This window comes from Nomia melanderi, chromosome 13, assembly GCF_051020985.1.
Source record: "Nomia melanderi isolate GNS246 chromosome 13, iyNomMela1, whole genome shotgun sequence".
Taxonomy (NCBI): Eukaryota; Metazoa; Arthropoda; class Insecta; order Hymenoptera; family Halictidae; genus Nomia; species Nomia melanderi.
This window is the reverse complement of record NC_135011.1, coordinates 4,493,997-4,521,716: the sequence shown is the minus strand read 5'-3', so window position 1 is coordinate 4,521,716 and position 27,720 is coordinate 4,493,997. Positions and strand designations below refer to the sequence as shown.

Sequence of the window (27,720 nt, the reverse complement as noted above, 5' to 3'; positions counted from 1 at the left end):
CTCCAAAAGAAGATCAAGGATGTTTCTCGATCGAGAGGCTCGATGATGGGGATGGTAAAAGCATGACCATTGTTTCCTCGTCGTTTTACATTATCTTTATTAACAATGAACGTATGTACAAGCGTATACACTAAAAGTCAACGAACTCATAGCACGTAGATCGACGGAATCCTTCCGCGATTTATCCGTTGCACCACGAGACTCGATTATTCCACGTTTTCTTTTCTTTTCTATTTTTTGTTTGCTCTCTCCTGTTTCGTTTCGTTCCGTTCGGTCGGACAAATTTTCAGCGATTTACCAGAACTGTTTCTTACGATCCGATTCCCTGTGAACGGAACCACCACGTTCGATTATATTTTATACGAGGAACGCAGTCGCTCGGCGGAACCGTTTCGTCGCGGGTGAGCCCGCGCACGATCGAAAGGACGGTGATCTCTTAATAAATAGCTAAAAATAAATAAGTAAATGGAGAACCAGTATTTTAATGGTTAGTTATATTCCTCTCCCGTGTGTTATCGCGCCGATTACATTCTCCGTTATCCACGGAGTCGCGTACGCTCCAATAACCGACGAGCCGCCGCGCCAGCGATTATTCCACGCCCAAGCGATCCAGGATCGCGTATCGAGTGGCTCGCGTGAATATCCGGTTACGGAGGTATCCCATGATCAACTAAAATCTATCTGGAACGCGAGCCAAAGCCGTCGCGAGTCTTCTCCGCGAATGCAGCCGATTTTATTGTCCCTTATTGGCAAAATTACGAGGACCCTAGGTCCATCCTGCGAAACAATCGATCGACAGAGACTTTCGAACAATTCCCAACCCTCGGAAATCCTTTCAGCCACTCTTTCAAATGATACGGTAGAACACGATGCCCAGCAGAATGCACCCGAAGTTAGCAATGATCGTTTGAGCCGCGCTGGCCACTGTAGACGAATCGAAATGATGATCATGATGTTGGTGGTCGCTAGTGTGATTACCGTGGGATTCCATGTCGTGCATGTGTCCTTCGTGCGGTGATCTCTTCGATCGTCCCACTAGAGTCAGCTTCGTGTTGATCCTCGATCGTACATCGGGCACAGAGAGGTCCGTCGACGGACGACGTTTCTCCGCGCTCGAACGTATCTCTTCCGGTAATTGGCCAGGTAGTTCCCCTTTGAACCGGCCGAACTGCGGCGTTCTGCTCAAGATGTCCGAGGACAGTTTGCCCGAAGGACGTTCTTCTATCCCCGAAATCGACCTAGCTAGACTGGTGTCTTTCAACCTCTTCCCGTCAAAAGTGATCAGCACCGCGGAAGATGGCGGCTCGTTGGGACTGGTGCTAGAAACTGGAGGCAGGTAATACGCGTTCGTTCTGTCCGCCGCCATCTCCATGTCGTCTATTTCCCCTGGCCGGGGTTTGCCCGTCTTCTTCTTCGTTTTCTTCGCTGTGTCAACCGTCGGGACAGGCGGCGAGGGTATGAACACCGGCTCGAAACTGTCGACTGGTCTATGGTTAGAAGCTTCCTGCGGGGAAACGTCCTTCTCCTCGGAGATCCTCTTCTCGGCTACCTCTTCTGACCTCTCCATGTTCTTAATGATAGGCTTGAAGCCTCCTTCGATCACAATCGAATCGGGATTGAAGCCGGTGTTCCTAGCAGGTTTCATCGGCGTCGTGAACAGACTGGTCACGTCCAAGTTGGACACCTTCGGTTCTATCTTGATCGGTTGCTTCGCTTCGATCTTCTTGAGCTTGACCATCTGGGTAGCGACGTTGTTCACCACCGGGGACAGCTTCTCGGCGTTTCGCCTGTAAGTAGAAGACGCCGGCCTGTAAACGGCCTTCTTCCGTTCCAGGAAGACTGGCCTGGAGGGCATGCTCGGTTGGGTCATCGGGTGGGGGTTCTGCAACATTGGACGACGCGTGATCACCGGTCTCTTGATCAGCATCAACTGCGTCCGTTGCTCCGGCTGGTGATGGTGGTGATGATGATAGGCATGGTGAAGCGGCGGGTGATGATAAAGATGGTGGTAATTGGTCGCGTAATGGTGGGGGGGCAACGGTCTGGAATAGAGGATCTGCGGGACGGCGGCTGCGGCGGCGTTGTAAGTGTATTTCGTCCCGTGGCTCATTGGTCGTGGGCTATCTGCAACGAGGTTAGACAATTGCTGGTTAGACGGCTGCTGGTGGAGCTCCTGATCGATCTCCATGATTTGCTGACGGCCGGCCGGGTAAGACGACTGGGGGGACGCGACTGGCCTGCCGGCTCCCATCATCGATTGCTCGCGATAGCTGACCGGCGTTAGCTGATGATGATGATGATGATGATGATGATGGTAATGCGGATGGTAGTTGTGATGCTGCTGCAACTGATCCTCGTCGAGGTGCGCGTGATGCGTTTCCTTCACGCGTACCTCGTGACGGTGCGGCCCGCCGATCATTTCTTGCGTCCCGTACGACGGCTTCTCGTACGCCGATATTGATGATGATTGCATGCGAACGTAGTTGTTGTTGTTGTTGTTGTTGTTATTATTAGCGGACGTTAGTAGCTGGGTGTATGACGCGCTTAGCTTGCCGTGGTTAGTCGCTGGGTGATACTGATAACGAAGCCCTTGTTCACCATGGGGATGATGAAGATGCTGCTGAAGAAACTCCGCCGTTGGCGTTACCTTGCTCGCGACACGGACGCTGGAGCTACCCTCGAGATCCTCGCGCTGTTCTTGGGGGCTCGCGTACACCTCGTGGTTCTCGCTGGCGTCGGATGCTGGCTCGCCCTCCTCGCAGCTGTCGTGCACGTTGATTTTCCAGCCCAGATACCGGTGAGTGTAACACTAAACATTTTATTCGTGATTATGTGAATGTGGGAACTAGGTTTGCACCCGAGGCTCTTTTCATGAATCGCACAATTGGACAATAATTTCCTGACTGATCAGGATGCAGTGCGGTGTTCAGTCGTGATACATAGATTTTTACACCTGGGAAACCTAAAGATATTTATCAGATATTATTTCGAATTTAAGCTTCTTCCCTGTCGAACCCATTGTCTCAACCGCCGTGTAGATCCAATGGAAATCCTGCGATCCCGCAGCTCGATCCTGTAAATTCACTCGAATGTTCGACGTTGACATATACCTGATAGTACACAGTGTCCGGTGTGTTCTTATCCGGTGTCCATTCCACGATTCCCGGGTCGCCAGGATCGCATTCGAGCGTTAGGGTGCGTTGATACGCACCGAACGATGAGAACTCATCGGCCAGGGGTTGATTTTGGTCTGGCACCCAGTTGCATAAACGTCCGGTGCCAGTTGGTCGGTACACACCGCGTTGACGCTGGGCGCCAGCGAATATCTTCACTTTCTGTTAGCAGAACGCGTCGCTTACACTATTTTCTCTCGTCAAGTTTAATTACTGCATAGATAACGTCTATAATTACCTGGACACTTGCTACAACCTGTTAAAAGTATTTTACCATTGCTCCAACATGTGTATCATTGATTAATCTCCTGTTTCTTATATTCGTATTCCATGTTCTATATTCTATACGCCATAGTTAATCAAGATCCAAGTGTCCAAATACTCATAGACAATACCCTAAATCGTCAAACTCAATGGAGGACAGCTCACAGCTTTCTCCTCGGGTGTCTTGTGCTGATAGCCGCCGATCGGGTCGTCGGTGATGTAGAACGGGTGGTAACGCGCGGGTGTGTCCGGGTCCTCGCCGCCTTCCACCACGAAACTGTACTTCCTACCGCGGACCACGTTGATCTCCGGAATCAATAGACCGTTTATGTACCAAGAGATACCCCAGCCCACGTGACCTGCGGAAAAGCGACAGCCGATTCGGCCAGTTCCCCTTTATTAACGCCGCGAACTTTCACTCGTCATCGCGAACTCCGACGCGACAGCGCTCGAACGCCCCGAGCGTTCGTCGCATCGATTCTCGTGTTTCGTACCAGTGATAGCAGGATATCCGTGTTTCCCTCCGGTGGGTCCCATCTGGGCGTAAAGCACTCCATCGTCGGGTTCGTTGCATTGGATCGGCGGAATGTCCCATGCATCGGTTTTCGGAGCCGGTGCCGGCGTTGCTGGCACCCTCTGAGCCCTTTTTGTGGTCGCGACTAGTGCCTGTTCCCATGAATCATCTTTGTTATCGAACACAAGCACTGCTGTTCATTCGGATAATACTATAAACGAGATGCTATAGAGGATCGTTTTAAACTTCGAGAGTTTCGAATGAAAGGAATCGTAATAGAAGAGAACTATTATAAAGATTGAACCGATAAAAGTTCATTTGCCAACGGATAGTCTTCGCGAAAGGATAATTTTCTCAAGGAGCTGATTGTCACGGACTTATCGTCGAGCTCTCGATTTCCAATGTATCGATCACCTGGCTCCCAACGGTTGTTTCCTCGCTGTCGGCGAACAGCTGCGTCTGCTCTTGATCCGGCACGGGGCAGTTCCACACCGGCGGCCTGCCGAAGTCGATGAGCCGGTCGGTTTTCAGATAGTCCGAATGGAAGCTGACCTCTTGTCTCTCGTTCAGCGGTCCGATGGCCCAGATGATCGCCTGCGAGCCGTTTGTCAGGATCTGACGGTCCAGCTCGTCGTTTGTCTTCAACGGCCTCTGATACGTGACAATGCTGAATCCGTCGACCAAGGCGGCGTTCAACAATCGAATCGAGTTCGTGTTCTCCTGCGGATCGACGTTTCGCTCCGGTTACAACGGCAAAGGAATGCGCAATTCGATCACGTCATCGGCGACGGCCACTTCCATTTGCCGCCGGCCGCTCCGGAGAGACTAGGTACCGGCTGCCAATGGAAAACTGATTTACCTGTATGCGTGTGTCGGGGCAACTGCCTCGGCCACCGGAACACTGCGACTTCGCGTCCAGGAAGTAATCTATCGCGTAGCCCTGAAGAGTCTGCTTGTCCACCCAGGCCACCACCACGTCGCCACCGACCATCCTGCTTCTTTCTGGGTCAGCCGACAGGCCGAACGCCATGTACTGGCCATCGTCTACCAATTGCATCCATCGACAAATAGGAACCGTTTAAACAGATCAGATCCAATAGCGAGTGTATACTAGGTTTATATCTGTGTCGCGTGCATTTCGAAGACAAATCTAGAATTGTAGCTCAGTCGAAGCAGGGGTAACAAAAGATTCTTATCCTGAAACTTAGAGCTCTTCCGAGCTTCGATCTCTAACCTCAGGGGCTGCATCTAGGTGCAGTACGGGTGTAGCGATCCCGAGGTGCCCGAGCTACCCGAGCTTCGTTCATCGAGACTCTAATCTGCGTCCTAACGGAATGTCATTAATATAAGATTCCCTAAATTAACGGGGGACAATCGTTTCCAAAATAGTCACTATGGTTAGCTAGCTCTCTCCAGGACCTTAGAGGCCATTTCGATTCCATAAATATAGCAGACGCTCTAAACCCCAATGGAGCAGCTTGTTACCGAGCCCTCTACGCCTCTAAAGCTTCCAAGTATCTCGTCTCACTCGCCTAGTCAACCAAGACCTAACCAAGCCATCGACGAGGTGATTGTACCCGTCAAAGTGACACTGGTAGCAGCTCCCTACGGGCCAATTATTCTCTACCTATCAAAGACTCCGTCCACGTACTCTATCGTCGAGCGATCCAAACGATGCGTACTAATTTCTTCACACGGCACACGTGGAAAATCAATGGATCGGCTCTTAATTCACTTAATTCAGAGTGGTCCCGGGGTTCAGGCGCTCTCCGAACCCGCCGGTCTTGCGAATTAGACCGTGAAACGCGATGTTTCCGCTCCCCTTTTTCCAGGAGAGCGATTACACGCGGCAGGGGGTGCAAATCGGCCGCGTTATAGACGGTTTTCGGAGACCCTACGAGACGCGCGTGTCTCCACGGCTTTCCCGACCGCAGGACGCGGCAGATTATTTCTAAAAATACGTCACACGCCGGACACTGGCCTGCTGGGCGGCTGGCATTGTTAATTAAAAGTTCGGCCCGCCGGATCTTCGGCCCGCCGGTGGTGGGGCGAGGGTAAATTCACCCGGGCGGTTTTCAATAAAGCCGCGATAGAAGTTTCGCCCTTCTGCCGGGGGTCGCGGGCGGGGGAGGTTAACGCGGGACAGCGCCGGGGATATATGTACTCACCAAGTTTTCCGACGAGTTGGGCGACTATGCTGTCCCCGGCCACGGCCCAACGCACCTCGAAAGCCAGCCTGTCCTCGAGAACTTCGCAGTTCAGTTTCGACTGAAATCAAACGACACGTACACCGTTTACCATCTCGTTCTACACACGTGCACACGTGTGTCTTGTTATTTACGACCGATACCTCCCTCGGGTGTCGGTTCCACGGGAGGAAACGTAAGAATATGTTTGGACGCGATCGGCGAGTCGATCATTGTTTTCGGAGGATAGATGTCCAGTGGTTTCTATCTGCTCTGATTATCTCGAGGTAAGACAAACGAATCGTGTGTTGAAGAAAAATATTGTTTATTCGCATCGTTCTCATGTAAAAACGTACAAAAAGTAGGTAGCAAAAATAGAGATGTATATCTTGCGTGCGCGTGGGATGTTTTGTAAATCTACGATAGTTATAAGTAAGTACACGGTGAATCGTCCCGTTTACACGAAGTATCTGCACTCGGTCGACAAGAACTGGCCTAAAAGAACAAAACAACGCTGGGGACTGTTCTCTCCGTCCCGCCGGAGCGCGCCTCCCTCTCGAACGGCTCGTATCACAGTATAATCGCGGTTTCCAGTTTCCTCTCACGCGTAGAATTTACAAAAATAACGCTTCTTTTTTCCCCCTCGGTCGACCGAGCGGGCCGCCAGCCGCTCACTTTCGCTTGTCCCGCGCGATCCAGCTGATCTATCAACGCCTCCGCGGATCCGAGCGCGATCCACTCGATTGTATATCACGCAACGGATTTCTGCTGCAATCCTCAGGCGTTCACGCTTCGAAACGCTTTCAAGGATTTCCAGCTGTGACGCGCGGAAAACGGCCGTTCTCCGGATTTTTTCCGTCGACGACTCTACATCGATTTTCTTTCGATCGCCGGCAAGGTGAACATTCGTCTTTTCACTTTAAGTAGACGCTTGGTTACTCGGCCGTTTGCAATCCATAATACCGATATTTAGAGAATTCTCGATAACTTTCCAATTGGAAACTTCGATTCTTTCGGGAGACTATTAATTATCCATTAGAAACTTCGAGTATTTCAGTGTCCAATGTTCATTGAAATCTTACGTCCCTTAATTCCCAAGTTGACGCTCGTTAAATCGATTCTCGAGTTGATACTTTATAATTGCCGAATCGACGATTTCGTTTCTCCGCCGAGGAACGTTCTCGCGAAGGACGTTCGTTCGGATTTTCGGGGAATATCCGATCTTCGCAGGTATCTCGGGGAACAGCTCCATCCGTTCGCCAACTAAATATTCCTCGGCGAGCGGCGCAGCCCTCGGAGACTCGGAGAACAAACCGGGTATATCGAACCGTCACTAATATCGACACATATTTCATGGCGTGCTCGGGCACGATGGCGGACCGTGAATCAACGGCGACTCGTATTGTTCTGTGTAGAACGTGCGCGCGATGCATCCACTTCCACGGGGGTGCGAGATTGCACACACGTCCCTTTGGAATAGAATTCTAGAGGCGGGTGGTGGGGGGTGGCTGGAGGGATTAAAGGCGTGCCACGTAGGCTTGCGTCCGTGTCGGGAAGGTCTGCGTCTAATTCGCGGTGGATTTCTAATCTGTAACTCGGCGGCGTCCTAACAGCGAGGCATAACGAACGTCTTTCTTTCCTTTATTTCGTGCAGCGTCTTCTTAACATTTTCCGCGCGACGTCCGCCTGGTCTGCGTTTCCACGTTTCTCGCAGTGGATCCAAGAATATTCCCTCAGTCCTCTTTAGTAACTTCGCGTAACGTACATTCGTTTAACCTAGATTTCGCAGTGCTCGGATCGGTAAAAATACCGAAGAACAAAAACAATTCGTAGGAAATGCTGCTATAGTCAAAATATAGACAGTATAATGTAGGAAACAGGTGAATATTAAACTACAGACAATACAAACGGAAAGATAAGCGATCCTCGAGTAATTCCTCAGCAGCGTTATCCACGTTTCTCCTTACTCCCAAATATTCGGACTCCGAGCAGCGAAAAATCTAGATTACCCGACGCAAAGTTACGTGCGGAAGATTCGCGTCGCTACGTTCCCGTTTCCACCGTAATCGGGGCGAGTTCCACGCTGGAAGCGCGCAAAATTCCCACGGCGAAAATACTGGGGCGGATAATTTCCAGAAACTTTTTAGACAACGCGCAGAGACAGAACTCCGGAGTCCCTTCCTGTCCTCGTCGTGTACAACGTTCGCATATTTGTATTCAGAGATTCGTTGTTCAACGGATAGCCGGCGGCGCTGTCGCGGGGCAAAATAAATAAAGGGGTAGCTCCCTGCCCTCTCGCGGGCCGAACTTTCCGAAGTGGCTCGCACGCGACCGGGTCGGGACCCGCTGGAACTTCACCGGCTAATATTATCGCAGCTGTGCCACCGGAGTTTTCCGCGCTCGCGGAACGAGACGAGTCGGTAAACGCGAGGCTTACGGAACTTTCGCTAATTTCCCGAAGCCTGCGCCGCCTCGCGGGCCTGATTTACGACGGCGTTTGTCGGCCGGCCGCGTAAATCGTCGCAGAAATTCTTTCCTTCTCGGAGGACGTCGGCTTCCCTGGCGCGAGACGCGGGCGAGCGATCGCGGAAACGATCGGTCGATCGGGCTAACAGAGCGGGGACGGTTCGGGATCGCTGCGGAGAGGCTTGATCTTCGTGGGTGTTCGAGCACACCGTTTCAATATCTCTTTATTACCGAATTTCGACGTTATTGGAGGAATCTTTCAGATAAAAGTTACTCTGTTCTCAACGAGGTGTAGATAGAACCTAAGCGAATGAATGGTTTAATAGTAGCTATAGATATTACCCTGTTTCTAATGTCAATTCGATTACAGACAACGTTCATAGTTTATCAGACGAACCTCAGTCGTCTCACTGGTTCCAGTTTCTACATATTAGAGGATACATGGTTTACTAGTCGCCAAGTACTTTCACCGCGTGTAACACTTTCACTGGTATCGTCGGAGATAACCTTGTTGATGCTTTCACCTAGAGGAACCTTGTGCCCATTCCAAGGTAAGCCTCGAAACAGAGTAGACTTTTATGGAAAGCGAGATTCTACGAATTCCGAGGATTAAAACGGTGCACCCTGTGCGCACAGGATCCGCAGCGAGAACGATCCCTATCAATAACGAACGAAAGAGTCGCCCGCCCTGTCACCCTGGAAACGCAACACTCTCGCGTAAGCGTTCGCTTGTGGTTCCGCCTGTTGTCCCGGTTGATAGGTCGAACCGCGGATCGGTTCTTGGTACGCAGCGTCGTCTAAACTCGCCGCGACTGGCTCCTGGCTGTCCAGGCTCTTTGGTACTCTATAGTCGACCGCCTGGACCACCTGGACCTGATCGTCTCGACGGAGGATCGGTCGGTAGGTGGTCGGACGATGGTATCGCTGCTGGCCGAGCAACGCGTTCGCGTGGACGGAGGACTGCGACTGCGACGACGACGAGGCGGACGGCTCGTACAGGTTCGCCAGGCCGACCGTCTGTCCCTGCCCTCCGCGGTGCACGTTCTGCAACACAAGGACAGAGACAGGGTTGTTAGGCATTTAGGCGTTCTAGTCGAACCGTGTCCCGGTGAGCATCGGAACGATTGTGTTCCAAGTTGATACGGCCTCGATTATCTGGACTTTTGGATCTCTTGGAATATATTGATCTTAGAATGCTTCTTTCGTAGGTATATGCTTTTCAGAATGTTCAGAAAACTCGAATGAAGGGATACTTGCAATGTTTGTGATTATTGGATGTTCTTGAATGGCAAGCTTAAGTGGCATTAGTAGAATAGAATTTGGAATTTATAGTTATACCTTTGGATTTCTTGGAATATATTGATCTTAGAATGCTTCTTTCGTAGGTATATGCTTTTCAGAATGTTCAGAAAACTCGAATGATGGGATACTTGCAATGCTTGTGATTATTGGACGTTCTTGAGTGGCAAGCTTAAGTGGCATTAGTAGAATAGAATTTGGAATGTTTAGTTATACCTTTGGATTTCTTGGAATATATTGATCTTAGAATGTTTCCTTCGTAGGCATATGCTTTTCAGAATGTTCAGAAAATTCGAATGAAGGGATACTTGCAATGCTTGTGATTATTGGACGTTCTTGAGTGGCAAGTTTAAGTGGCATTAGTAGAATAAAATTGGCAAATTTTTGAATGTATAATCGTACCTTCAAATCTCTTGGAATATATCATTTCTAGGAGTATTCCTTTCGTGAATATATGTTTCTAAGAGTGTTTAGAACCTTAAGCAGAGTACTCGAAATATTTTCTGATTGTTGAAAGTCCTAACAGCAAGCTTACGCGTTAGATCGGTATACTAGTAAATTAGCTAACTTTCGAATCTATAGTTCTCCATTCAACAATGATTCCCAAATATTTCCGAAGCTCACTTCGACACTACTGTCCATCTACCCAGCTCCTCGATCGCCATAGCAATTTTCAATTCCTCTCCTGAAATCTTCAAACTTATGTATACCCCAGTTCGTCCGGATAATCGAGTTCCCGTGCTCCAGTTCGCCTCCGCCTCGCGCCGGTGAAATTCAGAAAACGGGGCGCATCGGTAGTTGCCGGATGCGTTCACGCGGAAAATCCGTGAATCGGCGAGCGGCGTAGCGCTGTCGCCCGACGACATCCGCCGACACAGCCGGATATCCAGTCAAATATTGACGCAGACAAATTCGTCGCGGAACAATGGCCGGAGTCCTGTATCGACGAGCCGGCAGGCTCGTTTGTTCCCTCGCGTACCGTTCGAGCACGCCTAAATACCCGCGCGGAACGCGCTTTGTTCGCCGGGGCGAAAAACACCGAGGATTTCTGCCGCTCGCCGGCGAATTCTGTAACGGGGACGCGGAATGTCGGCGGAATATGAAACTGCCGGCGGAAGTTCGATCCCGAGGAAACTTGCGGGACGTGACGCGCGGAGGCATCGAGTCTCCGGGCTAAAGACGATGTAAATCGATCAGGAACGGGGTAAAAGCTTGCGCGAATCCCTTTCCTGCTGTCAGCTCGAACGTGATTGGCATGGGGATCACGGAGCCAGTGTGCACGCTGCTGGGGGACACGTGGTCCGACGTGTTTAGACGGTGCAGATACTTCGCGGTATGCTTGTTGTCTCGAGGGATGCAATATTCTATGGGTTTCTGGTTATTTAACACTTCAACACCCGGCCCCGCGTACACGCGGTTGCGATTTTACAATTTAAACGAAGCACTGCGGTTCTGTAAAGCTTCCCTGCCGCGTGATTCATGAGATGGAATATTTTTAATGTAATATATGGTGTTGAGGATTAATCGAATTTTTACTGAATGAGTCTGTAATATCTCCTGTGTCTCGTGTCTCAGAATTGTCAGGTGCTCAAGTGTTAATCTTCTCGATTTCCCCAGTGTTTCGAGTCCGGATCATCCGAACCTGAGTGCCTAGAATACTCGCATGACTCTGTGATGCAGAGAGTAATTTTAGCAATCGTAGAAGTGTCTGTTCAGTTATGTCGTATCATCAATTATATGTCTAGAATGTAGCACACCTGACTAGCAGTACTAGTTTTCCAGATTTCACTATAAAAACGAATGCTAGCATTGACTGCCAGTACTAATTTCTCTAATTCGCTGGACAGTTACAATGTTTATTGAGTGCAGAGTTCCTTCCAGAAAAACGTGAGGCAACCCGACTTTCCGGTTACCTGAACGTGTCTTGTCCAGCAGGTTCGGATGAAACGGAGACTATAGGCTCGATACACTGTCGATACGCTCAAAATTCTTGTCAATTGTTTCCGACGAAGGTGGAACAAATCGAAGTGAAATCAGTATTCGTTGCGTGACTGTATTATAAACAAATGGAGAACATTTGATCGAACCGAGAGCAGATCGAGACCCGATCGATGTGTATTTTCGGTGATCGGTGTAAAGAACCTCGGAATATTCTAGCAGAAACCGCGGGAACGACTGAATTAGTGTCTAACGTAGAGGCGTTCGGATAGGTTTGAGTGTGTCGAAGCGTCGGTGTCTTTCCACGCAGCCAGCCGATCACTGGTGGGCTTTCCAGCTTACCTGCGGCGAGACTCCGAGCATTTTCAGGGAGGGCGGCACGTTGAGGGCCGCCGGAATTTGCACGTGGCCGAAGTCCACGGTGAAAGCCTCGCACCAGACGCCGAAGTGGCCGATCTTGTGAACCGTCAGGTCTCCTGGCAACGTGAGCACGATGGTCTTGCGGACGTACTGCCGCAACGGAGCCGTTCTGCCGTTCTCGTCGGGCACGCGGATTCCTTGCGGCGACGGGGTCGGTCCGGCACCCACCCAGAACTTAGCGTCTGTAACACGATTTTTTGCGTCGTTCGATGATACATTGTTATAATCATATACTATCGTACGCCGGAAGTTCGTAAACTCGCGGGAATCGCTCGAGTGGGAATCGTTTACTCGTTTTCGAGCGTTGAAACTCAAGCTCTACACTCCTCATCTCTTTATAGAATACAATTCCCTTGACACTTAATTATATTATTATAATTATATGCTATTATAATATTATAAAATCAGTTTCCTTATAATATCATGTTGGCGGTTTTTTCATCAATCCACCCGTAATTGCATTTCAAGTGCATGTTTCATGATCATGTTGGCTTTCTGCTAACAGTATCCGTTGTCTCCCGCAAACAACGTGATATAATAATATACAATCAATTGCGTTATAATATTATAATAATATATTATCACTATAATAGTATAAGAAACATCTGTCATCTTTTTAAAAATTGCAAAATGATGAAATCAGGAATGGGTAATTTTGACCGTCAGGTTTAGCGTAAATTCCTTATTTCCGGTAAATCATGTAAGGTCCGCGCAACGTAGATGATCACTGGAACACTCACCCGGTGCTTCGCCATCATAGCTGAAGCTAGGTATCAAAAGGGTCTGAGCGTCGACGACGACGATCGGCTCGGAGCTGACGCCGTGCACGCCGCTCAGGGTGCCCAGCTTCTGCGGTTTCGGGTAGTCGAATCCCCGCGGTATCCTCACATCGCCGAAGTTCACCTGAAACCCCGCAATCCTCGCTCATTATACCCGAATAACGAGTACTATCGCGTAGAACAGGTCGAGCGGATCGCCGCCATTGCCGAAACTTTGTAAACTCGCGAGAGCCGCTCGAGTGGAAATCGTTTAATCGTTTTCGAGCGTTGAAATTCGAATCTAAGCTCTACGCTCCTCATCTCTTCATAGAACTTTCAAAATATCTTTTTCCAAATTCGTACGAACAGCATCAGCAAATATTAGTAACCGACGACACCTATCCAGGAGTCGATCGATATTCGCCTATCGATCGCAAGTAACACGTACTGCATTCGAGTCGCATACAAATTTCCAATCACCAAAAGGATCTCCAGCGAGAACAAAATGAAACCCGCACGAATTCTACGCGGCATCGCGCGAAAAATATGCGAGCGACCGTATGAATAACTGCAATTAGTCGAATGAATCAATCCAAAATCCCGGCTCGCTCTTTATCTGGCATCGCGACGGGACCCGGTGAATTAATTCCCACAATATTTTGTTGCAATTTCTCGCGCTCATATTTGATACGAACGCGCGTACGCGTCCGCGGTCCGGTCCACGATCGAGCTTATCGTTATCCGGCGTCGCGTACGCGCGATCGTGCGCGCATCGCGCGCCGCAACGTGCGCCGCGCGTGTAAATACCCACACACGCGCACGGGGGGAAACCGTGGCGTGCGGCGGACGCTCGGACTCGGTATAAATTTGCGTCGCGCCGGCAATATCGAGGACGTAAATCGACGATCTATGCGGACCGGCATGGATAAGCGGATCTCCCGGACGAGTACCTCTATCGTGCTCCTCATTAAATCCGAAATTTCGCGGTGTACGTCACGCGGCGGCCTCGTGCCGTTCACCCCGTTTCCACGGCGCGAGGCGGACGGGGTTGCGACTGGCTCGATTTACGCTGGATTCACGAACCTCTGGCATTGTCTATTATATAAAAAGCTTGTCGGATAATTGTCCTGCGATCGAGCGAATTGTAGTCAGTCGATTTGCTTGGAGTTGTCGGTGTTCGATATTCTTTATTGATTCTAGAAACGATTTTAGTTAACCCCTTGTCCTACAATGTCGTGTTAGCCTCGTGAAGATTTTGATTAAAATTTAATAAATATAGATATTATTCATTTTGAATGCAAATTACTTGTTATTCCGTGATCATTGATTATACTTTAGATCACACGTTGACACAATAAAATTGGAGTTTTCTCTTATCTTCAATGAATTAGAATTGTTGAAATGTTGTTTCAAATGGAAAATCCAATGGACATTGTAGAATTGCAGAAGTAATTGCAGAATCGAGTAACGGACAAATTGGAATAGTAAAGCTAATAGCTCGGTGAATAATTGGGTATGTCTTAATCCTTACTGCTTTAGGAAAGTAACTTATTAAGGTGAGTAGTGACCAATTCCCTGGCAATTAGCGATTCAAAGAAATTGCTGTTATCAACGTACTCGAGTGGCTAATCCCTTAATTCTCAGTGATTCGAGCATATTATTATCACTATCTACGGCTACTGCAACGGGTGATTCTTCAACCCTCAGTGACCAAGGAAAGCTAATGAAATTAAACTACGATCTCCAGAATCATCAAAACCATATACTCAACACTAATATCTTCTATCACCTCCACAAACGATCCCCATAAACCTACATTTATTTCATCGAATATTCCATTAATTTTCACGTTCAACATCGAGCGAAGAGACGACGCAAGTTTAGAGTATCGGAGAGCCGGGCTCCCCCTAATCAGATTGCCGTGTGGTTCTTTTTGCAGAAAGTTTCGCAGATCCGGCGCAATTAAACAGAATTCGTCGGTTAATCGTACGGCGCAGCGCCAGGCAAGGCGATATTACTTTCTCGTACGGCTGGCACGCGGCGGCGACAACCGCGAGCGTGAAAGTTGCACGGCAAGGAAACGATACCGGTTTCTCTACGCGTTGCACGCGGCCGATGGTTGACAGCGAAGGTCACGAGCATGATAGATTCGTTACTCACGGCGAATTCGTCGCACCACACGCAGAACCACTTGATGTTGCTCAGCGTCTTGCCTTCGGGCAGCGTGAGCGTGATGTCCTTCTTTCGGTACCGCCTCAGCGTCTCCGTCCTGTCGAGCAACATTACCAGTTTCAGCTTTTTTCGGTACAAGGTCTCGTGAACTCTTTTGTCTGTTCCCTTTTTTATCTTTCGAGAATTGTCTCTGGGTGTTTCGTGACTCGCTTGCGTAACCGGGTTTCGTCAGTCCCAACGCGGAGCAAGTAATACGATAATGGGCTCTTTACGTCTGAGTGTTCTTCGTAAAATATGTAAATTATTGATCTTGAAATTTGAAGAACTCGTAAGGGAACGAAAGAAGGATTGTAAGTGGCAGAACATTTAATGTTTCGTGAAATTTTCTTATGAAATTCTATATTTGCAGTGATGTATCTTTAGTTTAATAGTTATAGTGTAATCTATTTAAAAGTTGTCTAAAAATGATGGGGAAAAAAAGAAGTATTGTAAGTAGTGGAATATTTAATGTTTCGTGAAATTTTCTTATGAAATTCTATAGTTGGAGTGATGTATCTTTAGTTTAATAGTTATAGTGTAATCTATTTAAAAGTTGTCTAAAAATGATGGGGAAAAAAAGAAGTATTGTAAGTAGTGGAATATTTAATGTTTCGTGAAATTTTCTTATGAAATTCTATATTTGCAGTGATGTATCTTTAGTTTAATAGTTATAGTGTAATCTATTTAAAAGTTGTCTAAAAATGATGGGGAAAAAAAGAAGTATTGTAAGTAGTGGAATATTTAATGTTTCGTGAAATTTTCTTATGAAATTCTATATTTGCAGTGATGTATCTATAGTTTAATAATTATAGTGTAATCTATTTAAAAGTTGTCTAAAAATGATGCAAGAATGAAGAAAAAGTTGGAGGATAATTTTCAGTGAAAAGGGGTCACGATATTATCAGAGATTGATCTGAGTAGTGTTGTAGAAAGAATGCACTTACGCTCCACGCTCGTCTCGCAGTCTGATTCCATTTCCATTGGGGCTCTTCGATGTGCCCACGTAAAAATAGGCGGCTGAAAGGAGATAATCATAATTGTAGGTTCCGTCGATCACAGAGATCGTGTACATAATTACTTAATTAGAGGCGCACGGTCGATCCACTCGGTTCGCAATCGATGCATAACGATCAACATTTTTCGTTGTTCTCTCATTCAGATCGCGATCCTTCGGTCACGCCAGATCCTTCGTTGTCGCGTGTCCTTCGTAAGTACACGCACCGCCTTCGATTCTATCGAACAGTGCCGTGCAGGAAAGTGAGAGTCGCGGACGAGTGGAAAGGGAGAGAAGTAGGAGAACCTTTTACGGCCGCAGCTGGTTCGACTTTAATGCTCCGATTGGATTTCTCCGGTCGAGTTTAAAGGGTACTTTCGGTAACACGAGTCGAGAAACTGGCCGTGGCAAATGAATTTCTGGAGCTTTTGGAACCGGGTGGAGGAAACTTCAACGTTGGACGCGTTGAACGTTGCAAACATCCTTATTATTTTGTCGCCCGTCAGGTTTCAAGTACTGAAATTCTCTTTTTAAGCATATATTTTAATTTCTAATTTAAGATATTCAAGTTTCAAATATTCAAATCTCAGATATACAAATGTTCAACATTCAAGTTTTCAATATTCAAATTACCAATATCCTAATTTCAAATATCCAAGCTTCAGATATATAAATGTCCAACATTCAAATTTTCAATATTCAAATTACCAATATCCTAATTTCAAATATCTAAATTTCAAATATCTGAATTCCAAATATCTAAATTTCAAATATTTAAACTTCAAATATTCAAGTTTCAAACATCCAAATTTGAAACATTCAAATTTTCAATATTCAAATAACCAATATGCTAATTTCAAATATCTAAATTTCAAGTATCCAAGCTTCAGATATTCAAGTTTCAGATATATAAATGTCCAACATTCAAATTTTCAATATTCAAATTACTAATATCCAAGTTTCAAATATTTGAATTCCAAATATCTAAATTTCAAATATTTAAATTTCAAATATCCAAACTTCAAATATTCAAGTTTCAAACACCCAAACTTGAAACATTCAACTTTTCAATATTCAAATAACTAATATCCAAATTTCAAATATCCAAACTTCAAATATCCAAACTTCAAACCCCCAGTCTCAAATATTCAATTTTCAAATATTCAGATTGCCAACATCCAAATTTCCAATATCCAAATATTCAAACATCCAAATACCAAATACTCTAATTCCCAATACCAAACAACAAATATAAAAACCGTTTCTTCAACATCTCAACGACATCCGCAATCAGCCCAAACTTTCTCCAACGAAATGAACGTGAAAGCAGCGATTATTCGAAGGTAATTCTAGGTGTGGGAATGATTGTGTCGTTTCTTAGAAGCGGCCGTTGTGATACGAAGGACGTTTGGCGACAAGAAACCGCGAGATGCTAAGTATTTTCCGCGGGAAAGCGAGCCTAGCGCTCGACCAGCGCGCCTGGTAATGGGAAAGTTCGGCGGCCGGGGGCCGCGCGTTTCTTGGTTACGAACTTGGCGCTTCGCCATCGTACGTGAAGTCCTTGATGAACAGAGTTCGCCCGTCCACGGCGTAAACTTCACCGCTGACGCCGTGGTGAAATTCCGACAGCTTGCCAATAAGCTTCCCGTAATAAGACTCGCTGCATACCTCTGTAAACAAAATAGGGGATTGATTAATTATCGTGGATCGATTTCGGGAACCGATACAGAAAGGAAACTTCCTGTCTCCGCGTGGGTTACATAGAATATTCTACAATAGCATTCGCAAATTGGACGAAGCACAATCGAACAAAACATTCGATACAAATTTAATATGACATATTCTACAATAGAGAAAATATTCGACTATAACTGTTGCAGTTCTCGAAACTGTGAATTTATATAAGAACCTATAATTAATGAATTACTAGATAAGATTACGATAATGAAGAGATTAGAGTCTATAGAATTCACTGTTGATTATTCTCTCAATATTTGATTACTTAATTAATATTCCATTCGCTTAGGTTAAATATTTAACCTATTCCAGGTCAAACAGTATCGCTTCTACGGGTTATGAAGTTTAATCGTCTTATTACAATAACAATAAAGTTACTGTTACTGTTGCAGTAACTTTGTTGCCATTATTATCGTTATATTTGGAAAGGCAGAGCCTGTTGACCCGTGACAAACGAGCGCGATGTTCACCTCTCGAATAATTAAGGAACGGAACTCTAGGAACGAAGATCCAGAGAACCGGTCGCATGCATAACTAATCGTTATCCAGGATCGCGCGTCAGTTGGAATAATAAATTCCGTCGGGTTTACCGATCCCTCTGTCTTCGATCGACGGTTAACGGTAGTCGACCTATCGACGAACATTCATCCTGATGGATCCGCAGATCGTTACGGGGATCGTGATCGCTATGCAAAATCGAAGTTCCTCGAACGATAGCTCGGACCTCGCAGCCTCCTCGGCATTCCGATCGTCGCGATAGCCATCCGTTTCGTATTAGACAGACTCATTACGTCTTAGACAACCGCACTTTCTCTTTTCTCACTTGTTTCACTCTGAAATTCGATTCTGTTGCGATCGGTTATCGTTTATTTCTTAATATCCCCGGCGGATCGCTGAAAATGTCAGTTGGCTAACGGGTTAATTAAATATCAGACGCTATTGACAGCGTGATACGAGCGCGGCTTGCAAAAATCTCTGAAAGATTATAAAACACGGTTAATAGAATTCAATGTTCAGTCGTCCTATTAGTTACTCTTAATCTATTGAAAGCGCCGACAACATTACGCATCGAGGACAAACTTAATTCAATCTGAATTCCTTCAGAAAATTCATGAATTTTCATAAGCTCTCGCAATCTGCCGGCAACCGCTGCGAGAAGAAACGATTTCCTTTCGCAGACCGCCGATAGAAACGAATATTCAATCGTTAACACGTTCGCTGCTACCTATTCCTAACAATACTTCATACTCCATGCAAACAGAAGATTAACGCTATGAATATATTTCACTAAAATCGCTACTTGAACAGCAAACTATAACTACATTTCACACGCGAGTACAAAAAGTCTTAAAGACTGTCTCAAACTTTTAACATTTCACAAGAATCTACACATCAAAGCCTCTAACTAAAAGAAAGCAATTATCCCTCCGTAGTTTGCGATTTTAGATACCGAAGCTCGAAATCGCCATTAAGCGACATTCGACCGCAAAGGGTTCAAAGGTCCACGTGAAATCGCGCTCCGCAGACCTACTGTCGAGCCGGCAAGAGTCCCCGGTAAACGGTTCACCAGTCGGCCACGAGGAAATCGGGATTAAAGCCGGCATAAATATGGATCGGGCATCAAGGCCGGCGTTCGTATCGATGCTAACGAATCGGGTGAACCGGTCGTGCGATCGGCCGCTCGTCCATCTAACCCTCTCGCGTCCGAGCGCGGTACCGTTACCGTCGTCCCTCTTCGCGGCGGACAGGATATCATCAGTCCATCGGACGAGATTGACGCGTGGACCGAGCATAAATCGTGGAACCACGGGTTCGCCGGCGATCGCGACGCATAAAACCGCGTGGCTGTCTCCAGCGAGCGAGCGGCGTCTCTTTGAAAATTCCGGAAAAAATTCTCGAATCCGCGCAATCCCGGGGAAATTAGATACGGGGAACGGCGTTCCCGGCGTTCCCCTCGTTTCCGTTACGAACTGTCGTTTGTAATCGGTGATGTAACGTGTACCACTTCGCCGGGTATCTGATAATTGGAGAAAAATCCCCCGTTACGGGCTCGTTTACGCATATCTGGCCACGAGCAACTGTTTCTGCCGGGACGCGAGATTCATCTTGCTCGGGGGGAACTCCGCTTTACATACGGCCGGGACGCGAACGGGATCGATCGTTCGATCGATCGGGGGGAACCCGCGGACGCGGCTTCTGAGCGTGATTCGCGTTACGCGTGTTTACACCGGCAGATTGGCCCGCTCGATCAATGACAGCGGGAGATTACACGATGCGAGTTAACGATCGACGTTGCTCCTCGGAGATCTAGGACTCGGGAATTCGATGGCTGATTCGGAAAATTGCCGGGGCTTAGCCTTTGCCAGTCGCCGGGGAGCTGTAGGCATTTTCGTTTAATTTCGCGGGCAGACCACGGTTTCAGGGGACTCGAATCGTTTGGGGCGATTCGATATTGATCCTTTGTGATCGATAGTAGTTTTTGGCGTAGATATTAGTTGTTTCGCGATGCTTCGAACATTTGGAGTATTTGAACTTAGAATATTCAAATCTCAGATATCCGAATGTTCAACATTCAACTTTTCAATATTCACATTACCAATATCCTAATTTCAAATATCCAAGCTTCAGATATTCAAGTTTCAGATATATAAATGTCCAACATTCAAATTTTCAATATTCAAATTACCAATATCCAAATTTCAAACATCTAAATTTCAAATATCTGAATTCCAAATATCTAAATATCAAATATTTAAACTTCAAATATTCAAGATTCAAGTACACAAATCTCCAATATCCAAATTTCAAATATTCAAGCTTCAGCTATTCAAGCTTCGAACACCCAAACGTCCAATCATCAAACTTCAAATATTCGAGTTTCAGGTACACAAATGTCCAATATCCAAATTTCAAATATTCAAGCTTCAGCTATCGAAGTTTCGAACACCCAAACGTCCAATAATCAAACTTCAAACCATCAAACTTCAAGTACCCAAATTTCCAATATTAACAGCATTTCTTCGAAATTTCAATAACATCGACAATCAACCTTAACTTTCTCCTACAAAGTACACAACGAACGTCGAATCTCGTAACTTCTCCAGTGCAAAGGGTCAGCCTGTAATTTCATAATTACACAGACGCTACAAACACTCCTGTTTCCTTTGAATTCGAATGTTCCATTTATCATATTACAATTCTGCGTTACACTTTCGGTTCCCCGTTTAGAAAGGATCATTCTACCGTGCGTATACTTAGTTTCTCCAGTAAAGTACCAGTTTCCTGGTTTACTTGCGCTGTAAACGATACGCGAGTCGTCGACGGTGTTAATCGATGATGTAATTACAGTGATCCGTGGAAAAAACTGCGAGGAAAGTGCGGGAAACGTTACAGAATCCGTTACCGCGGCCGCCGGGAGATCGGCGCCTGTGGATACACTGTAATTCGGATTAACATTGCAACATTTCCTGATCCGCCGCGACGTGTAGGACAGGCCGATGAAAATAAACCGCGAGGATCAACGCCGCGATACGCTTCCTCGTTGCGCTGGACGAGGGAAGAGATTCGCGGAAAAGCGGAGAGAACGAGTATACTTGTCTCCGCGCTTCGCAGGAATCGGATGCGCGGCCGCTCATTAGAGAAACACCTTTTAATTTCCATGCGTCACGGATCTCGCGTTGCGAACTGCTCCCGGAATCATCTCTAACGGGTGTTCGACGCGAGACCCCGATAAAAACTTGTAATCCTTTTCGACGTGTCAATACGCTGGCTTCGAGAAGCCGCGGCTCCCCGAGAAAACGGAAATCAACGAAGATTAACCGGTCGCTTGTCGCTTTAAGATAGCAGCTCGACGCTAAGCTGTTCGCTGCATTCCTGGCTTCGATAGCTTTATTTGGCGATCGAGTTTCTGAGATCAGAAATCCCATTGCACGCGACGATCGTAAGCGAAATGTCCTTTCGAAAAACTTCACTTTGTTTGCCATTGATATCGCGGAGTGCGGTCTATAGAAAAGGTGTACGAGATCGATTGGTTTTCCTTTGGTAAACACAAACGTTCGTGGTTTTGCCAGAGAATGAACAGGTGTGCCGTATAAAAAGGGGGAAACAAAGTTGAATAATTCCTCTCGTAAAGCGCGAAGTGAAAAATCACACTCGATTAACACTCCCGTCGCAATCCACTGTTCCCTCGCCGCTCGCCGATTGCAACTTTCATTTGAATCGGCCCAGAAATTCGCGCGTTGCAACATTCGACGAGAAGAAACCGATTATATCCTCGGCGGTTTTCTTCGACCGCTGTTACGGTTGTCTCGAACCGAAACTTGTTAGAACGGCGCGACACGCGGGACAAAGGGAGATGAAATTCAAAGTAAAAATCGGAAGCCCCTTGCGCCGCGCTAATCGAAGCGGGCCGAGCGGTTTCCGCGGTGCATCGCCGCGCGGCAGATATCTGGGGCATCGATATCAATCGCTAATGAGAAGCCGAAGCGTCAAAGCGGCGTCGGTTTCGAGGGATCGAAGAGGATGCATTACGTCGTTCCGGCCGCCGGGCCATTAGTGCGTAATTATTGTCGCGGTAACGACAGCGACGGCGGAGCGCGGTTAAACAGTTACGAGGCTGCGGTTCCCTGTATTCCGCGGCGGAACGCGGAGAGAGAAAAACTGATTGGAGAGAGAAAGAGAGAGACAGCAGGCGAGAGAGAATGGAGATATACAGGGAGGAGATCCGCGGATTAAGCCGGACCAATCGGACCGCGAAATATACTGCGTATCTAATAGACAGCCGGCGAGTAGACTGGCGAATTTGGGTCAACGACGTTTCGGTTAACCGCGAGTCGACGGAAAAAATATCTGTTTCGCGGATACGGGAGGGAAAGGGAGAGACAACGGCGGACGGAGAGAGAGATGTGTATCGGACCTTTGACATTTTCATACGAAAGAGAAAGCAGAAGGCGGCGGACAAGCGTAATTGCCGAGCCGCGCGCAATGTCGCAACCTGTGTGCTCGCCGCGGATCCGCGACGATAACGGGAAACCTATGATTCTATCGCGATGAAATCCGCGCTTCGACAGTGGGATTGCACGGTGTTCGAATTGTTTTAGGGTTAAAGCTCGGAGAATGTTGTTTCGAGGTTTCGCTTGGGGATCGTCCGTTTCTTTGAGATAAATGTCATTTATCCGTGAAGTACGACAGTTTTCTGTTCGAGTGATTCCGTTGATAATTTGTGTGTTTAGTATTATAGGAGCATTGGGGGTAGTGTGTAACGTTGCAATAATAGTTTGTGCTCAGTGTCTATTGTTTCGAGGTATATAACAGTTTGATCGATGAGTTGATTAGCTCTCGAGTTGTATGTTTAATGGGGAAATGGGTCTGGACGTTGATGTGGAAGCCAGATAGTTTGAATAACGATCGAGTTCTTTTATTTTGGATTATCTTGATCATCTTCGTGTGTTTATTGTTGTAATAACATTGTAAATAGCTTGCAGTGTCTGTTTCGAGGTGTATAATGGTTCGATTTGATTTTAATGAGCTAGCTGATCACCTATCGAAGTCGACGTTCAACGGAGAAATGGATTTTGGAAAGTTAATGTAGAAGCTAGATAATTAGGATAATAATTAAGTTCCTTCGTTGTTGATTGTCTTCGAAAATCTACGTGGGGGATTCATCGATCGCAGAATCCTGTGACAAGATCCGTCGAACGGCATCCGACGAGGAAAATTCGATCCCCGACGTATTCACCTCCTTTTGTTCACGCGTCGTGTTCTCTCGATGGGAATATCGAGTTCCCTACGCGTTCCCGTTTGTTATAATATAATTCTATCAACGGCGGAATATCGAGAGAAGTCTCGAGCCTAGTAAATTCCATTTACTTCGGCGACGGCCTGCCGTTCCCCTACGGTTGGCATTGCGTAAGAAGAAATAGCCGACCGTCCGGTAAACAAACCGGTGCTCATTCTCGAGGATGAACCGTAATAATTTCGGATTCGTGAACTTTCGATCCGGAATACAAATGTTCCGCCATCGATGTAGCGTGGAACATTATTTCTTGTATCTTATACGTCGGCATCGAAGATTCTTTAGTTTAGAATCAGAATTAAAGTTCAGTAGAGACAGGTTCCTTAGATTGATACTAGTACAGCTTTAGTTAAGAATTAAACTTGTACAGATTAACCCTTTGAATTCTGTAGGCTCCAATATTGCATTAGGAATAATATTAGATATTTTAATGAATCTTAAAGAAACTACCTTACAATCATTAGATTCTTCACACATCCAAATTTCGCAGTAACAAGGAAAATAAAAGATCTGAGAAATGTTATAACATTTTTCATTTCCGCTAGGGATATTATAAAAATTCGTTGCCGATAGATTACAAAACCATCTGGAGTGCTAAGAGTTAAAGGTTAAATTAAATTTAATTATTAAAATTCTACTAGTTCTCTTATCAAAGATCGAGATCAGCCTTCAGTTCCAATTCGCCAAAAGGTTCGCAACAAAGCTCCATGGGATCAAGCTTGCATGAACATTTGCCTAAGGAATCCAAAGGTATCCAACAACAGTGTGCAGTAGAAAAAAGTGCTAAAACAAATGCAGGAACAGCAATCCATTAGATCGCACAAAGGAGTTAAAGTCGAGCCGGTCAAAGAGACTTCTCCCAATAAATCCTCTCCTACAAAGAGCTCCACCGGTTCTCTAATGAACGTCAATTGACGATTCGTAAGTACCCGTGTCCGTTGACGCGGGACGCGCGGAGCCCGCGCGCGTGTCGACGCGACGCAACGGAAGAAAATAAACGCGACGAACGCCGAAAGCCATTAAGGGGGGACACCTACGGACGTCCTAAATACGGGTAAACTTTAGGAACTCTGTTGTTAACAACTGTTAAGTGAAAACTTCTGATTTTTCCTTGGTGTACAACTGTAACCCTCTGTTTCATATTTACATTTTTCCCGAGCTGAAATGTTACAAAATGGCGCAGTCGTTCGCTACCTTCGGAACCCCTTTAAAACATCCATTACTGTCCGACTCGATCGCAAACAACTGAAACATGCGAAGACAAACATTTCTGTGGACTTGTAAACACATATATATCGTCTAAAATGTAGCGCGCGGATTGTTCGAAATTTTAATTACGGAAATGGCAAGCATTCGCATAGCCTGTTTCTACCCGAAAGGATTAGCTTCAGGTCTTAGTAAAAAATTAAACAATTGAGACATCGGAAAGCTCGTACTCCACATTTTAGATAATATATATCTCTTTACGAATCCACAGAAACTATCTCCGAATGTTTCAGTTTACAATCGAGAATGGATGTTTCACGAAAATGGGTTCCAAAGCGAATAACTGCGGCATTCTGAACGTTCTTGCTTGGTAAAAATCGAAATACAAAGCAGAGGTTTACAGTATAAATCCAGACGACATCAGGAATTCTCGCTTAACAGTTATTAACAAAGAAGTTCCTAAAGCTGCCTCTAATTAGGACGTCTCCAGGTGATGTTCCTCCATAAAGCCCGATCGGATTCTCGCTTGTACGAGATTAGAGAAACGTATTCCCGTTTGTTACACAACGCGACGCGGAGAAACATCATGGATCCTTTCCCTCGGTGTTTCTACCCGTGTCCCGGAAATCGGTCTCGTAACCCGCTCGCGGCGGGATCGATCGAGGGAATTACGATATCGGAACGTTCCGGGGACTCCTCGAGTCCGGCGCGAACTCTCGGCCGTAAAGGCGAACGGACGGACGGACGGGAATTTCTTGCCGCGACCGCAATACCGCCTTTTTTTCTCCTCTATCATCACGAATCTCTCTCTCTTCTATCCGCGTGACGACGCGCGGAGGAAAAGCGTGGAGCGCGAAAGTCGGAGACGCGAAACAGACCGGCAAATCGAGACGCCGAACGAGCTTGCGGGGCAACTCGACGCCTCTTCGTTAATTGCTCCTCCGTGCAATTAACGCGTCGAGTTCGATCGATAATTGGCTCTCCATCGAAATCCGTCGTGCTCGATCGTTTTCCCATTCCGCCCGCTGATTGTTTCAAGGAACTTGTTAACCGCTATTCTTCGATTGCTTCTGTTTTAATGCACATAGCCGTTTATAAATTGTTATCTAATTAATTCGATATCCCGTATAACCAGATATTACAGAAATTTGAAGTTGATGGACAGATAACCTTTGCGATGATTGTCGACATTTCAAGATGAAATGTTCATATTTGGAACGCCAGGTTGCAAACGGACGATTTAATTACTCGAACAGCTAGAGGTCAGTACGTAGTTTCCTTTCTGCAATTATCTAAGCAATCGATCAAGGAATCTTCGTCCGCAAAGGGTTAATATCGAAAAAGTTTCAAAACTGAAAAATAAGGAACTAGTTTCTATTTCTAACATGAATACTGAAACAGTTTCGAAACCGAGAAACAAGAGACTCGATAACAACCTCTGTTTAGTACAACTATCAACAATCCAAAGAATCCTGAATCAACTTCGAGTACTCATTCCGATTCGAATGTTCTAGCTGCCGATCGCTATTGTTCCATTTTAATCGGGCGCGCATGTCGCGGCCGAGAAATCACGCAGTTCAATGTCTCCGAGCGTTTCAATTCCCCACCTGGCAGTCGAGTTTCGACGTCGCGACAGCCCGTCTGCTAGTTTCGACGTCGATCTCGCAACGACTCGCGCGTCGAGGAATTTCGACGCGTGTCGACGCGTTCCGGACGCCGAAACTCCAACGCGATTTCCCATTGACCCGCGACTAGCCGACTTTGTAACCGTTCGAACAGTCGCGCGACGTTTCCGGTGAAATGCCGCCTAGCCCTTTGTCGCGCGCGGCGTTCACCGCAAACGATTCCGTAACTCCGCTGACGTTCCCCGAAATCCTCCTCGCGGATAATTATTTAGAGACCCTGCAGCGGGATCATCCTCGACAGACAACGCTCGAGGAGCGGCACGAGTCGCGTCGCGTGCACGCGAGACGCCCGACGCGCAGCATCCGCGATATAGATCCCGAGCGCGGCAACTTGTGCCGGAAACTTTGACAATATCGCTGCTGGCGCGTGAAACGTGCGAAACGACACTAAGAATGGTACAACCACGACGACAACGCAGTTTCGGTGACTTCTCAGTTCCTCGGTGCGCTCTAACGAACAAGCTCGTTTAACCTCTCGCTGAATTACGAAAATTTCTGGATTAATAGAAACCTATGTTCACAAGAGACTACCTGTCTATCATCAACGTTTCAAAGTTAATGTACTAAAGCACCGCTGTTGCTCGCAGACTGTTCGCAGTGAGATTAATTAGCTAAGAGGTTAATCGCCGGAGAGTTAACGGGCTCCGCGAGAAGATTAGCATTTACTGACAGTTCGAATTTAACGTGCCGATCACCTCAACTTTTAATCTCTAACTCGGGCACTCTACTTGCAGCGAGCAATTCGCTTCGAGGGGTCCTTCAACGAGTTTCTTGATCCCCGTCGAACGATGAAGGTTTATCGCGATTTCGAAGATGCTAGTTTTACTATTCGGGCTCGTAAAATGGCAGCGAGGGCCGTTTAAAGAGAGGTCGCGTCGCGGTACGCGCACGGTGTCCTGTATAGAGACTCACGTGTCGTTGCCAGGAGAATGAAGACAGCTCCGAACAGATAGATAGTGGAGAGCCGCGGCGTGGACGATGTGGGTGATCGTGCCGTCATGGCGTCTTCGTGGTTACTGCCGTCGAAAGTGGCCGTCGTGGATCCAGATAGCTTTGTCGATCCCACTACGATCAC

The 27,720-nt window shown here is 46.8% G+C and overlaps 1 protein-coding gene across 4 annotated transcripts; it reads right to left on the bottom strand.

The window, feature by feature from the left end:
* Nucleotides 1-85: 85 nt before the first annotated feature.
* Nucleotides 86-27,720, bottom strand: Skeletor (DM13 and DOMON_DOH domain-containing protein skeletor). 4 transcript variants are annotated; one of them, XM_076373155.1, is made up of 14 exons: nt 27,558-27,720; nt 17,756-17,893; nt 16,174-16,246; nt 15,179-15,287; nt 13,001-13,163; nt 12,183-12,442; nt 6,120-6,219; nt 4,811-4,995; nt 4,366-4,671; nt 3,932-4,103; nt 3,603-3,796; nt 3,111-3,335; nt 2,631-2,809; nt 86-1,856 (listed from the first exon to the last, which is right to left on the bottom strand). In XM_076373155.1, the coding sequence occupies exons 1-14, from the start codon at nt 27,643-27,645 to the stop codon at nt 848-850; spliced, it is 3,201 nt and encodes a 1,066-aa protein (XP_076229270.1). In that variant the 5' UTR covers nt 27,646-27,720; the 3' UTR covers nt 86-847. The 4 variants fall into 4 exon arrangements, with proteins under 4 accessions (XP_076229270.1, XP_031843267.2, XP_031843268.2 ...); XM_031987407.2 differs by having other exon boundaries at nt 86-1,882; nt 2,648-2,809; XM_031987408.2 differs by having other exon boundaries at nt 1,502-1,787; nt 2,648-2,809; nt 27,558-27,695.

What these genes read in the sequence shown, in the direction of transcription:
- Skeletor (XM_031987407.2), bottom strand. Translation starts at nt 27,645, where the DNA reads ATGACGGCACGATCACCCACATCGTCCACGCCGCGGCTCTCCACTATC. An exon ending in GTACGATGGCGAAGCGCCAA is followed by an intron (nt 16,247 to 17,755) that starts GTTCGTAACCAA and finishes ATCTCCTTTCAG; the next exon opens with CCGCCTATTTTTACGTGGGC. An exon ending in CTGCGAGACGAGCGTGGAGC is followed by an intron (nt 15,288 to 16,173) that starts GTAAGTGCATTC and finishes GTTGCTCGACAG; the next exon opens with GACGGAGACGCTGAGGCGGT.